At 32.6% G+C, this 15,839-nt stretch overlaps 1 protein-coding gene across 1 annotated transcript in view; it reads left to right on the top strand.

The window, feature by feature from the left end:
• The window catches only part of LOC148610578 (rho GTPase-activating protein 39-like), a 93,141-nt gene that overhangs the window by 55,696 nt on the left and 21,606 nt on the right, over positions 1–15,839 (top strand). Inside the window, exons 5-6 of the mRNA XM_088595739.1 lie at positions 2,279–2,359; positions 5,724–7,134. Of these exons, the coding sequence (XP_088451865.1) occupies positions 2,279–2,359; positions 5,724–7,134 (1,492 nt within the window). The remainder of the gene's footprint in view (positions 1–2,278; positions 2,360–5,723; positions 7,135–15,839) is intronic.

Here is a 15,839-nt window from a genome sequence, read left to right as displayed (position 1 = left end):
TAAATGTGAAGGCCAGATGTCCAGGTGTGAAGACTGTTCCCATGTCACTGAACATGACTTAGGAGAGGCTGAATTGTCTGGATGTATTTTTTTTCTCAGAAAGGCTGAATTACATGGATATTTTTCTTGCAGAGACTGAATTAAGTGAAAAGTTAAAGGGATATTTTGACTTTTGGATTTAAGGTTTTATGCACTTCAATAATGTTTTTTAGGAATTTTATGAGATTTTTATAGGACTGAATCGATATAAATACAATAATTCAAGTGGTGTCAATGACATATGAAATGTATTTTTGTATATGAATGGAAATGTGGACATGTAGTTTAGCGACTCTTACATTTTCGTTTATATTTACATTTTGTTAGAGTAGGAATATGTTGAAGAGACATATTTCATTGCTTGGGACTGCTAAAAGGCAGAAATCTGGAAAATTCTGCCAAAAATCTGTAGAAGTCATTTTAACCGTGAGATGTTGATTTATTAGCCTGAAGAAAGTGTTAGATTTGCATTTCTTAAATAATTCCAGAAAAGGTGAACAAAAAGTGAAAATTTTACTGATTTCAGTTTCAATGCTATTTTAAAGAACTTAACCTGGAAGTCTGATAAGACTGATTGAAAAACAAACTAAAGAATTTCTTCCTCGAAAAATTCGATAGATTTTGATAGTGTTGAAAAAATTTCAGAGCTCAGTGTGGGAGATTGACATTAATGATTACATATTTGTCATATGTTATGCCTTAGCATTGTGGCTTGTTTTTTGTGGTTTATAATTGGCAGTTGTTATTTACGGTGCAATAATTACATTTTTGTCTTTGTCTGAACTAATCTAACAAGTGGTGTTGTATCAGTGATTACTGTTGGAAGGTTAAAAGCAGGATGCACATGAGGTGCACATAAGGTGCAAATTCTGATACATGTAATTGCAACTGTTAGTAGCGTCATTCATGACTATCCTGGGAGCTTTTCATGTGGAGGTATTTCATTGTGGATTTCGGAGTATTTAATTTTGGCTTTGTAACGACACCGTTTTAAAGTTCCCGCAATCTTTTCTACAAATCTCAGGATTGGATCAAATGTCAAAGGGAAAGAGTACATTTTTAAACATTGTCTATGTTGAAAAACTGTGTTTTAACAATGGATTTTATCTACATGTATGTTCATGTGGAATGTATTATATATATATATAAATTACAAAAAGTGGGAAGCAATGAATAGAACACCCTTGTCAAGATATTCTTCTGTTGAACTTGGACAATGTTTGATTAGATGTGAATGTTCAGAATACCAAAAAGGAGGAGGGTCTCCCATTAAAAGTTTTTAGTTCATTGACATTCATAGTTTTGCGGTAATTTATCAGCATAAAATTGTTGACACTGCAATTTTACATATGGAACAATTTACATATGGAAAAGTTGCATAACGAAAATTGATAAAAGTTTTAAGTTAAATTCTCTTCTTTGTTTGCATTTTGACTTGTGAAAATCGTTAAAATTGTGCAGCTTTTCAGACGATTTTAAACATGTTGACTGTATATAAAGTCCGGTGGAAGGAAAAAGGAAGGAGATTATAATGTCAATACGTGAAGTGTTCAGTGTACATGGTGTTGATAATTGTTGATCTGCGTTAAAATTGTTTTTATCTTGTTCGTCCCAGCTACCGTTTTGTGTTGTTTACTTCATATCATATGATATTTGGTGAAAGGTGATCTAGATAAAAAAAAATAAAAAAGATATGGAAATTCAAAATGTTGCATAAGTTTTATATTTATGAAGAATACAGATCAGGGAAATATTTCTTCCTTTGAGCAATTGGACATTTTTAAATACCATAAATAGCTTTTACATAGACAAGTACAGGATGAGGCCTAAACAAGGGAGATAACTTTTAATTGTGAATTAATTTGGATTGCAGTGAGGATTAAAGATCAAATTTGTACACTAACATAGACATCCATGTGATATGATTGTGTAAATCAAATCCTTGTAGTTATTGGATCTTTCAATTTTAAAAACTAATACAGTAACTTCTGTTTCTAAAGATATGTTTGAAATAAAATTTGGATAAAAGATTTTATTACATGAAAAAACAGTGGCAATTGGATCTACGATTTTTACAAAGTGTCTGTGACTTGTCATATTTATTCACATGAAGGGATTAAAACGTGTGATGGGAATTTTAGACGTTAGTATTAGGAGTAGTTTGTACATAGAGCTAGCTGTTAGTTTATGCGTAATTTTGGCTCCTTTGCTTTATATTCTGTATGTTTTCTGTTTAAAGAGACGAGAACATCCAAAGAACCAAAGGGCAGGGTCTATAAAGACAGGAGTTCCTCAAACAAGTCCCATTGTATCACGGAAGGTAGGTATACAAAGTTCTAGGAATTTTGAAAATTCTAACTTTCAATGGGAAAATTCCGCATGAAAATCAGCTTTCCATTTATCAAAATATGCTTTCCAAGCTTAAAATATCATATAAAAAATTCTTTGAGTTCTACTTTCTAAGGGAAAGTAGCAGTTGAAAAATAACTGAAAAAAATCCCTGACCCAAATTTCACTTGCCTCATGTGATGGGAAAAGGGGATCAAGAACACTGGTATAGTGAAACCTGTATTATACAATAATTTGTTTTGTTTTGTTTTGTTTTGGGTAAATATGATTCATATTTTTATACCTATCTTGTTCAGTCTAGATTCAGACCTGTGTATAATTCACTTAAAGTTTATAAGGTATAGTTTTGTACTAGTCTGTTGCTGGAGCTTCCACTTTTTAATGAGCTTTCCATGTAAATACAAAGGAATTCAATACTGAAATCTTGGAATTAATTTCAAGTTAAAGAAAGAAAAGCAGAGTTATTTACCCTTAAACGTCCCATTTGTGCAGGTTTGCCTGTAAATTACACTATGCAACTACAATTTTAAGCTACAAAAATCATAACGTTTAAGGTTATTACAGGCTTATATAATGTATCATGGTCAAAATTGTTGAAAATATGAAATCAATTTGAGTGAACAGATCTGGAGTGGTAAATATCATTCCATTTAAACTGGTTGAGTGCCACAAATACAAGAAATTTTAAGAATGTAACACCCTTGTGTGAAAGATGAAAAACTAGAGCACTCCTCCACAATTGTTCATTGAGTTTACTATCTTCAAATTAAAGATATTATCATTATGATGTATGTGTGCAGTTTTAAAAACATAGGCATCATTTTTATAGCTAAACATGAAGTATACAAGTGTTGTTGGTGTCAGATTTAAGGGGAATGACCTGGAGTTAAAAGGTCATGTTTAACTATCATTTAAACAAGTGTTAATTACCTCCCTTTTAACATTGCTTTGATGACTTTTATCGTTTCTCAATCATAGCTTCCTGTTGTACTTAAAGGAAAGATTTGTGTATGTGCCCTTTCACCGCACCAAAATTATCACACTTTGAATTTTAAGTACTACTAGAAGGAAAAGGGGGGGGTCTTTATCTATAGCAAATAAATAAGTTTTTCAGGTGGAAGTACCCTGAAAGCTCCAACCAACACCACCCCCCATAATAAAAAACAAAACTGCCCTTTTACATACATACCACTTTTTTTGGTTATTTTAGGTTAGTCACTGAGGGTGTCTGTGAAAATGCTTAATTCCCACCAAACAAACACCTATGAATTTTAATTGACCAGAAAAAAATCTAAACTAATTGGTTATTTAAGCTTGCTGTACTTTAACTAATGATGAAGACAAAAGTGCAATTAACAAATGAAAAAAAAAGAAAAAAACTAGACACATGTATCTAAAATAATGTGTTGAAGACATAATGACTTGTTCATACATGTGGTCGATTTCAAACACATATTTATTGCCAAATCATGGACCATGATATGCATACTTTACTGATTTACCCACACAATGCATCCTTAATGAGCTTCACATGAAAATTACACCATGTTGGATCATTTTATCATGCATATAATTATCCAATTAGCATATAATGATAACATATAATTAAATTAACATTTGTTACCGATATTTGTAGAATTCTTTGACAAATGGCCAATAGGCTCGTATTATGGCTAATAGAATTTAGTAGGAGAAAATATATTTTGAAATAGATTGTGAGTGACACTTGTTTGAACCAAACCTTGAATTTAATAGAAAACTGATTGAAATGTGACATCTTCTGATGTGATTTCTCATCAGTTTAAATCCCATCTCTAGATTTTCCATGGAAAAATAACAAATTCCCATTGAATTCCATGGAAATAAGTTACATTGAGTATTCCAAAAATCCATCTCTCAAAAATCCATCTACAACGGTAATTTCCATATAATTCCATGGACATTCCATGGAAATATATGGAAAATTGCTTTTTTTTTTCATTGAAAGCAAATACACCATGGTAAATCTAGAGATGGGTTAGTTTCCTAACTTGTGTATTGGGACTGTTGCATAAACTGAAAAAAATCTTTGTCCTGAAAGGGTTTGTTTTAGACAGGTTTTACTGTCATTTTTCCTGGTTTGAAATGGGCTATTGAACTTTTTTCTCAGACGAAAAAGTCATGTTTTAGCCTTTTCAGTTTTCCTTTGAAACTTATTCACCTGTTTGTTAGATGAATATTTCACATAAACTTAACTGAACTTCTTGTGAACAGGTCAGCCAAGCTCATTGGCTCAATTGAGCTAAAGATATGATGGAAGTATATAAGTTCAGCATTGATTCTTCTTCACAGAATGTACAATACATGTATTTACTCATTACTGCATGGAGTATTGTTGGTTTTACTGTAAATAAATAACTTCTCATTTTACATTTTCAATGATACAGTAAAACCAATCTGAATTGAACTCTTTATATACTGAAAACTTAAGAAAATCAGACCTATTCTTAACCCCTTCACATCAGTTGTTTTAAGTGGCTGTCTTTGTAAGAATCATGCAAAATCTGAAAAATGTGATACACTCCAAAAAAGGCTTCATATTTTTATTTTCCTAATTAAGTTGTTTTATGGGAGTATATTATGAAATGTGTAATTATTCATTCAAGTCTGCCTGCTCTTAGGAGATAATCAACATTGAAAATCCAATAGATTCTGTTGTATTTGAGTGTCATTTACAGAGTTATCTCCCTTAATTTTGAAATCTACAGTGCACTCTATATAATTTTTATCTTGTAAGAACACAGGTTAGATGAAAAACATATGAAAAACTGAATGTTGATTTCTGTTTACTATGGCAATTCAAATAAAATATCAAAAATGAAAATATGTAGACTTTTCACCCATGAATCACATTTTGCATGATTCTTAGCTGGCATACTACTTAAATACTATGAATATGTATAAAGCAAACACTAGCCTAACTAAGAGACTCTTCTCCAAGAAAAGCTTCAGTTTAAACAGATTTCACGGTATATTCAAGGATACACTACACTTCCTGTGAATGTTACAATTGCCACGTGCCTGTAGTGAACTTTCAAGCAGTTAACTAATTAATGCCCATATTTTGTATATACATGTACGTACCACTTTTCATCCCGCTGTCTGCCAATCCACCTAATCATAAATGTGTCAGGGATTTTAAAAAAAACCCACAGTGTTTATAATTTAAGAAAGTTCTTTGAAAATTCCTTTGATTTTAAGGCTTTAAACAGAATATTATAGTATCATATAAATTATTATGAATGATTGTATTTATTTAATTTAAGAAAAATTATTGATTTTCTCTAATATTGCAGCAGAGATTTTCCCGCCAAGATTCCACATCATCTCAAAGTAGTTCTAGTCGCCATGATAGCTTTAAGGAACATTCTGTAAATGGTGAACATGTGCGACGAAGAAGCAGCCAATCATCACAATCAACACAAGCAGGGTATTCCTCGCCAAGTCCTCCAATTTCTGGTGTGTTGCGGCGGGATTCTTCAACAGAAATGTCTCCACGAGGGTTTGATTCTCCAAGATCAAGTAGAGGTCATGCAATGCAAAGATCTGTATCTGAAGTTTCTCCTGGTGCACTTCCAATGCGTTCTAACAGTTATCGTTACACAAATTATGGGAGGGAGGATTCTCAGCCACATTACGCAAAAATACGTGCGCATGATGACTCTGACTTGTCTTTTTCAAGTCGTTCTAAACGGCATGGGAGTGATTATGGTAGTCGATCAGATTCCTATAGCACTCCTAACCCTGATATGTACAGTTCTGCCTTTGGATATTCTACAAACCAAACAAGTGTTCCACAAGACCTTCATGAGAGACTATACAGCCCTGTTTTAGCAGCTTCAAATCAACTTGATCAAGAATGTATTGCATTTAGCCAAGATATAGTTGGTCAGCAGGGCTGTGCTAGCCCAGTTCCTCAAAAACCTAAACCAAGGTCTTTCCCAAGAACAAATCCCTCATTTGTTGGAGTGCCGAAACGTAATGGGTCGACTACATATAAACGTTTGAATGTTGAACAACAACCAGTCTCTTATGAACCTACCTCTACACCAGAAACTGGAGCATTTGTCTCATCTGACATCCAGATGGCGCCAGGGGATTACGTTGGTGGCCATTATTATCATCCTCACGAACGCTCTGATAGTGACACCTCACATTCTTCTACAAGGGCTGTAAGGCATGAAAGAGCAGACAGTCAAACATCATTTTCCTCACGCAATCGTGACTTATCAGATTCACAATCATCTCAAGGTTCAATTCGTGACATGCACTCATCTCACGGATCGTTACGTCTTCATCAACTTCAAAGTGAAATGAAAGGGTTCAATGACAGTATTTCATCGCGAGGTTCTCACAAGAGCATGGGAGATGTTGACATTGTACATGTGAAAACAGGAAGTCAGATTTCCCAGGATTCCAAAGCATCAGATGACTCAGAACCTGACTATGCAAATGTTCCGTCAAAAGATGAACGGACTCCTAGTTTTCCTACAAACTTAAATGATGCCAATAGTTATACTTACAAGGAAGTTCTTAAAGACAACCAGAACATCTTGAATTATCCAGAAGATTTCCAGCCTGATAGAAATTCAAAGGATAAATTGATATTAAACTACCCACATGACTTTCAGCTTAATGAGCAATATGGTCACCTGATGAATAGAGGTCATAGGTCAGCACCAGCATTTGAAAACTTCCCACAAGAAGGTAAGTTATTTTACAGTAGGGAACAATTAATTTTATCCTGCAATGTTATATATCTGTTGGTCAGACTCAACACTATGTGATTGATTATTGGGGTTTAACACCCGAGCAGCAATATTTCAGCTATATTCAGGCGATGAACTTGAAATGGATGATGAAATGAACATGAAATGATGATGATGAAGTGAGAAAAGGGATGGGACACAAGGGTGATAGGGTCGACTAATTTTGATTGCCACTAGAAAAAGGGAGGGATGGAAAAGGTCGGGCAATTTAGCCTCCTGTGGCAGAGCGCAAAGTTTCCTTCTCCTATCGAATACCACAGCAGGGTTCTTTCAAGTGCGGGGAACGTGGCATATTTCCAAACACGATGCACCACTATGGTTTGTGGTCAGGTCTTATTATAGCCTGACAACCCCAGCATGTAACACGTCAAGAGTACCCCATTCCACCACCTTGGGCACACAACCCAGTTGCTCTGTTGGCTAGGGTTCTGAGCACTATTTAGTCACCTTTTACGACAAGCTTAGTGTTGCTGCAGGCCTATTATTTTGACACCCGGACCTGCATGGGGCTCAACACTATGTGACCTCATGGTGAAATAACTTACTCTAGCACACACATCGATGTCAATATTTCTTTTGTAAGTCATTTTGTTGTTGAACAGATACCCCCATTCAGTTTATTGTGGTTTTCCATTTTTTTTGGGGTTTTTTTTTGGTTTTTTTTTTTTTTTTTTTTGTTTAAAGATTTTTGTGAAAATGAATGTAGGGAAGTGTTTCCATCAATGTAGGGTGTCTTGTGGAAATGGTTAGACCTTTGCATTTCACTTTTTTTTTATTTTGCTACTGTCAAATGACATTGGGTTTTTGCCATGGATTTGCAGAAATCCCATTTTAAGAATTCAGTTTTTTTACTATTATGATTTCTCTATATTACTGATGTTTATTTTTTTTTGTCAATTTCTGCTTTCTGTTGTTTTTAGAAACCTTACAACAAAATTTATGGTATATAAAATTTTGTATTGAATTTATGGGGATTAATTTTCTCAATGCAATAAATAGTCTTAATATTGTAATTTCTACATCTAATATCATGGGTCATATATCTTATTGGAAACCTAGGATAGGAAGATAAATGTTCTAAGCTGATACAATCAGACCTGTTTAAACACAGGCTTTCATTGCACAGTTTCAGTCCTACATTGTACATTCATTCATTCCTAGTGAGATGAAAATAGCCAGTTGAACATTTCATATTTATTTCTTGTGAAATGAAAACCTATTTGTATGTATTTATGCATTTAACATATGCAAGTTTTCAATGACCTCTGTTTTCATTGTATCAATCTCTCATTCTAGGCTAGTGATTAAATATGCACATGACCTTTTGTTTTGATGCTAACTTTTCCTGCTAGGTACCCCATAGGACTTTCTTATAAATGTATTAGTAGTCTTCCAAATTTCTTGTAGGTCCCGTCTGTAGGACTAATAAAATCTGAATTAATTAATTCAGTTAGCCTAAAGGACTACCAATTTAATAGATTTTAAGGTAGTTTCTCAAAAATAAGGTAGGCGCAGGAGTACCGGACCACTGTTAATGTCAATCCATGATGCTGAAAAGTAAATACTAAGGTGCATAGTTACTGTACATGTGATGTTCATCAAAAGTGCTTGATTGGGTTAGACTGTAGGGATGAAAATGAGTGATATCTATATTATAGTGTCCATATTATTATTATCGATTCCCCTTCTTCTGAGGAAGATGAAAACATCAGTTGTCTAGACTAACTGTATACAATTATTATTGATGGAGAATTACTAATAGTCTAAAAATACCATCGAAAATACCAGTATTGATAACGGAAATGATGGATGGGTTTATTGATTGAGCTTTGGTCATACATTTCTTGTGTTATGAAAATAGCCAGTCATATATTGTTCATTTGTTCCTAGTGAGATGAAAATAGCCAGTCGTAAATTGTACATTGTACATTTATTCCTACTTACATACATTTCTTGTGTTATGAAAATAGCCAGTCATATATTGTTCATTTGTTCCTAGTGAGATGAAAATAGCCAGTCGTAAATTGTACATTGTACATTTATTCCTACTGAGATGAAAATAGCCAGTCGTAAATTGTACATTGTACATTTATTCCTAGTGAGATTAGAATAGCCAGTTGTACATTTCACATTAATTTCTTGTGAAATGAAAGCCGCAGTTTTTTGTAAGTTTAATGTTCATTTCTTGTGAGATGAAAATAAACAGACGTACATTTCATGGAAATAGCTGGTTGACTGAAATAGAATAATGTTGATACTCATGTAATGAAATCTGGATTTTATTTACAAGAAAGTAAGTCCTAAGTTTAAAGATGAAAAAGGAAGAGATGTATTCAAGATTTACATACTGTGAAAGTACTATTGTTCATGGGATACCAATTTTCATGGTTTTTGTCGGTAGACCAAACCACAAAATTTGGATCCAAAAGAAAAGGAGATTTCCAATGATGTGTGTAATGAAAATTGATATCCACGAATAAAAGTAGTTTCACAGTATGATTATTTCAAAATCATTACAAAAGATGTCCATTATTTTTTTACACGTTCTTTCATTAAATTGTTGTAACGTAGTTTTGTTGATTTTTTTATTGGGCTAGTTTACCGACATTTTTTTCACATAGTTTTATTAAAAGATGAAGTTTTACATGAAAGAAAATAATAGTGATTTGAATCAATTTTAATATTATTAATAAAGTTTTAATAAAATAAAACAAATTAATAAAATTTATAATGAAGTTTTGAGTATATACATGTATAAGAATGACCTCATTTGTCCAACTGTCAGTCTGTGAAATTTTATAGGAAGGTTAGGCATCACATGTTCAGGTGCATTAAGAAAGCTGGTAGTAATTATTGCCCCATACCTGCAAAGGGAGATAATGCAGCATAAAGCTTTAAGGATTAGGTACTCCTCTTAAACTACTGAATGGATTTTGATAAAATTATGAAGGATGGTTAGCCACCATATGTATATTCACATGATTAAAGATAAGTAATGGCAGGTCAGAGAGTTAATCTAACTTATGGGTTTCAGATAATTAAAGTCCATTTGGAGCATGGTATTCTAATTGTAAGCTTGCTCACTGTATATCCAGTTGCTAGTTGACTCAGAATGAGAACTTAGTTTTTAGTGGAGTCTGAGTTGCTCATTTGCTTTTGTTACTTTGTATGTATGATTTTAGTTACTTCATGTTCTTTGTTGTGTATGTCTGTTTTCCATTTCTGGTCTTTGTCCCTGGATTGCATTCTTTTGATTACCGCTATGATCTTGGTTCCCTTGATTACTCTTTCACTTACCAGTTTATATGCGGTACGGTTTATGGTAATCCCATACATTGAAGTTCACCCCCAGCAGTCTATGGAAACATTTCTGTTTATTTAGAATTCATGGAATTCACACAAAAATATCAAAGTACTCTTAAATACCATTTCATCATAAATAGATACAAAATGTATTTGCATGTTATAGCCAAGTTTGAGGGAGAACATAAATCTATTTGTCAACTGTCCAGTTAATTATGGAAGGAAGTTCTTCAGATGACTGTCATTAAATTAAGGGTATACTTATTCTATTTACAGTAGTTGATTTCATTTGACAAATTTTAACTAAATTAACGCAAAAAAATAGCAAAATTTAGACAAAAAAATTACTATATTTGACCGAAAAAAAAGTCAATTTAAGCCACAAAAATGGCAAGAAATGAAAAAAAGTTAGACCAAAAATAACAAAATTTGTCTGAAAAATAGCCAATTGAAGCCCCAAAAAGGGCAAAAAATAGCAAATTTCAACTCAAATAATAACAAAATTTATTTAGTGTATTTGTAAACATTGTAAAGCATTGAGTACAATGAAATACATTAAAAATTTTGAAAAATCCTTACAAAAGTCAAAGTGAACAATAAAAAAGGCTGGCAATTTCTTCAGAAAAAATTGTTTTAAGGATGTCCACTGATCTCATTTTAGAATTTCAGGATTGTACTGTTCTACCCAACTAAATGCCTTAAGAAAATTTTGTCCATTGACCCTATGTTTTCTTTTTCTCATATCATTATATACAACATTCTGATCCATGTGACAAAATATTTTCATATCCTTGTTATTTTTTTCATAGTTAAACGATGGTTTGAAGGTGCTAATGCAAAGTCTAAAAAAAATCAAGAGTAGTCTGTTTCCCGCCAAATTTTTAACTCTTCATATCTCGAAAACAAGATCATTGACTTAACATTCTATTTGCTATTTTTATTTCCAAGACATTTGTCTACAAATCTGTACCAAAAGTTTAGAAAGCTTGTAATTTAAAAATTGAGCAGCGAACATCCCTAAAGTAGAAAAAATGCTTTTCAAACCTATACCATGAATGAGTACTTACAACACAAATTCAGGTGAAAGAATATCATCTCAATCATAGATAACTCATTCAAGGCCAATCTTGACCATATCATAGTGGCTGATATGATCAGTACCACAGGAAAATGTTACCTGATAGATAGATAATTGGTAAGGCAATTACAGGGTGGTAAGCATTTGAAATAATGAAATTGGTTTTGAAGATGTTTTTCTTGTAGGGTCAAGTTGATTGTTCTCATAGCAGTGTAGAATTTGCTGCTGATCTTGTGGAAATTTTTTATCTGTTGTAGTGATATATTATGGTAATCAGTAACTCATAAGTGACAACTTAAGGATGTGTATTTAAAGCTAATGGTTGGTGTAGGAGAATGGTACAATTTGTATGTTTCATATTGTTATTTTAATAGAAAAGTGGAATTACTTTGACAGTTAATATTAGGATTTTTTTCTCACTTTATTTGGAAGTAAAATCGTGGAGTTCTACTGCAAAATATAGGCTCACAGGTAAAAATTGTTTATGCCAATTAAAATGGCTCTTAGCTTGTACAATGAAATTGAATTTTTGGGGGTTTTTTTTGCATGGTTAGATGTATGTTTATTTGTAAAAATTTCTATTGATTGTATTTAAGTAATTGTACATCAAAGAATATGAAATTATGGCACTTGTACCATGCAAAATTGTGAGGATAGATTACAGCGAGTGAAATAGTTAAATTCAGGGAATACAGTTTGTCTTCCATTGATTTGATAACCAACTGGATAGTTAACAAGGAGATTAAAACCTTCTGTTACAGGAAAACCTATCAAACCAAATCCCTTTTTGTTTGGTTTAGACAGGTGTTTGGCTTACCAAAGTTTAAAATACATTTAAATTGATGTAATGGGATACTGAAAATTGTCTGTTCTAGACAAGTTTTCAGATTATGCAGGGTTCAGTTTAGACAGGTTTCATCAGTTGTACAGTTTACCAGGTAATGAAGTTAATCAGGTAATGGATGTTCAATCAAGGGAAAATCAACTCTATTTCATGAAGTTTACTATGTTACTCACTGTAAATTTGGGTTACTGAATTACAGGTGGATTGTTTGGTTAGCTTCAATAAAATTGGATCTGAAGATTATTTTTTTTTAATGGTCATGTCAGATACATACTGCTGGTGTAAAAACTGTTGATGATTGTGTGTGAATTTCTACGATATACAATTTAAGCATTTGGATATGCAATCACTAGAAAATGTTAGCTTTTAAGTAAACAGTTGGGAGGCAAATTAGAACTTCATTTTACTGGGAAGTATGAAATTAGATTTGAGAAGATTTTTCTTGTTGATCATTGTAAATCTTGTTCTTGATCTTGTGAAAATATTGGATATGTTAAAATTGATGATTTACAGTAATTCAAACTGCTACATGTAAAAGTGATGTCTACATGTCTTAGAGAGTAGGTGTAAGTGAATTTTATTTATACATTTTGAGATGAGATTCCTTTGTATTTTTTCTAAGTTTTCAACGTTTACAAGTTTCTGCAAACTTGATAATGGATCTTAACAGTAAAGTTGCTTACTTGGGAAATGGATGTACATACGATATATTTGATTATGAAATTGCAAATGGAATGTCGTGTAGACAGGTTGATTATAAGCAGACAGTTTAAAACTACTCATGATTTTAGTGCTTTATTTGGCCGTGTAGAAGCTACATAGTGGTCTGGTGTCTGTGTAAGTACTTCAACAACTTGTTCTGTAAGTCTTGGCAACTTATTATTACAGCCCCTTGATATTTTTAAAGGGATTTCAGGCTGAAACAACTTCAACTTCCTGTTTGACGACTTTTTTTTTTTTTTTTTTTTTTAATATTTTGACCATAAGTTTAATGAGGTTTTATTGGTTTTAAAATAGTTGTTATAATATTTCCTAAGAAATTGCATCTTGATTCAAGGAGTTACAGAGCATGAACAGTTGAAAAGGAGACATTGGAATTTCCTTTCTATTTCTGGTTTTCATGCTAAATAAAACAAAATGTTATGAAAAATGGAAATATTGCGAGATATCTATATGTATCTTGAAATAGGATTTTGTCATCAGAGGGTGGTAGCTAAATCTTTGTTTATGGGTAGCTTAAAATAGGATACAGTTCCGCAATTGTCGGTTTTCCTTGGTATGCCATACATGTGATATTTAGTCTATTTAAAGATTTATAATATATATATATTAGTGATCTTATTATATATTTTTATATGGTAAAAGTAGTTCTTGTACAGTCAGGGAATTTAAATCTGGAATTGATATCTAAGGAGGAGTTTCTAATTTTCAGTAAATTCTTATGTTGACATACTTTTACTTAACTGAAAATTTTCACTGATGTGTGTGCTTTCAATTAGAGACATCAGAGAATGTAGGCATAAGGATAGCAATATATTCAGGCTTGGATCCAGAGATTTTGGCAGTGGTTCCAAAAAGGGGGTCCTGTTTCAGGCTGTCATTTGCTTGCACTAAATTAGGAAAATTTTACCCTATAGGGTGTTCCAACATCAGAACCCCTCTCCTTCTGATCTGCCAACAGGATGTAATTTATGTATTTAAAAATTAAAAGACCGAATTTTTCTGGAAAAAAAAACATGCTAAAAGACATGATATTCCACTTTACCATATCTTTTAATTTTTTTTCTGGTTAAATGTTCATTTTAAGATATAGACGACTGTTCAAGTATTTATTTGATGATGATAAGGATGCGCTTTCTTGTAACATGAATGAAACATATGTTTGCCATATCTCAGCCTGAAGCTTTTAATAGGATGATTTTGAAATAGTTTTGAGTGCTTTAGATGCTGGAGTTTCCTTTCAACAGTTGTTGCAAATGCATTTCGAAATACAACAATAAATTTGTGTGGAATTTATGAGTATTTTATCTATGAGGTTGATGTGTTGATTTTAGAGGTTTATATTTGGAGAAGCTATTCTTGTCTTAATGTACATGTATCCAAGGTGATTAGGATTGTGTTGAGAGATAAACTTATGTCTGTGAGTACATTTATTTTACATATGTTTAATTGTTTTGTAGGTTGTTTTCTTTTCTTATGAAAGGGTAGGGTATGTTTATACTTTTAGGTTTAAATTTATTGGCTTGACTTCCCCCAAGTTTTAAAATTCCAGTGATAGTAAATTTATTGGTTTTTTTTGTCATGTGCTATTTACCCCCCTCACCAGAAAGTGACCATGACATGTACTGTATTCCCTAGCGATTTATTTTGGCTTATTTTGTGAACAAGAACTTGTGAGCAACATAAAATGAATTGCCAGGAAAAAGTCTCTTTAAAAAGGAAAAGTATTAGATACAAAATTAAATAACTGCAGAATTGAATTGACTTCAAAAACTGCGAAAATAAATTGGTTTTTAGTAGTTTAACCCTTACTCTTCATTCTGTCCTCCTGTCATTATTAAACTAATCTTTCGAACACTTCAAATGTGAGACTTGTTTTTTTGTTCGCCTGAAAAATTCTAAAGCCCAAGAAGCTTAAAAGCTGTGGTCTGTGTCTATCAGTTCATATATCTGTCAGTCTGTCTGTTAGTCATTTAACTTCATTCATTTGCCTTAAAATGAAGTATTCTGTATTTGCTTGTAGTTAGATCTAGATATGTTACTGATAAAATTCAAATTCAAATTTCAGTTTTATCTGGTAATTTTTTAATTTGAGTGTTTTCTCTTGGTCTTTGCTGTCATAAAATTTTCAGATTGACTAAATATGTTTAAAATGAATATGGCCCTTGCTAGATATAATTTTCAGTAAGATCCCATAGTGCTTTCAGATTAGATAATTATTCTATGTAATCTTCTTATCCCGAAAGTTTCTGCTGTAAAAAAATAATACATGCTGTAAAGGGGAGACAAATCTTCAAAGGGGGAAAGGGAGATAAATCTGCAATCTGCATACAAATACAAATACTTTGTAAATAAATGTGTGAAACTTTGGACTGTGAAAGTTTTGATTTAATAACATTTCCTCTTTAAGACAAATAATTTTTGAGTAATTTCCTCGGGGGAAAAAAATTCAGCTTTGCTTTGCTTTGTCGAGTGCTCAGTGTTCTAGGATTTTTCAGAAATTGAGGTTTCTTCAGGAAAAACCATATAGAATTAACTTTCCCACAGTCAATGACTGCTTTCCTAACAAAACAAATCCTGCCCCGTGCAGGTCCGGTTGTCAAAAGAATAGGCGTGCAGCAGAACTAAGCTTGTCGTAAAAGGCGACTAAATAGTGCTCAGGAACCCAGCCGGGGGCTAGGCGCTCTGCCCATGGAGC

Source organism: Perna viridis, chromosome 8 (genome assembly GCF_037379345.1).
Source record: "Perna viridis isolate PV_CMFRI_1.1 ecotype Kerala chromosome 8, ASM3737934v1, whole genome shotgun sequence".
Taxonomy (NCBI): domain Eukaryota; kingdom Metazoa; phylum Mollusca; class Bivalvia; order Mytilida; family Mytilidae; genus Perna; species Perna viridis.
The sequence above is the reverse complement of the archived record's forward strand: the minus strand, read 5'-3'. Positions and strand labels throughout refer to the sequence as shown.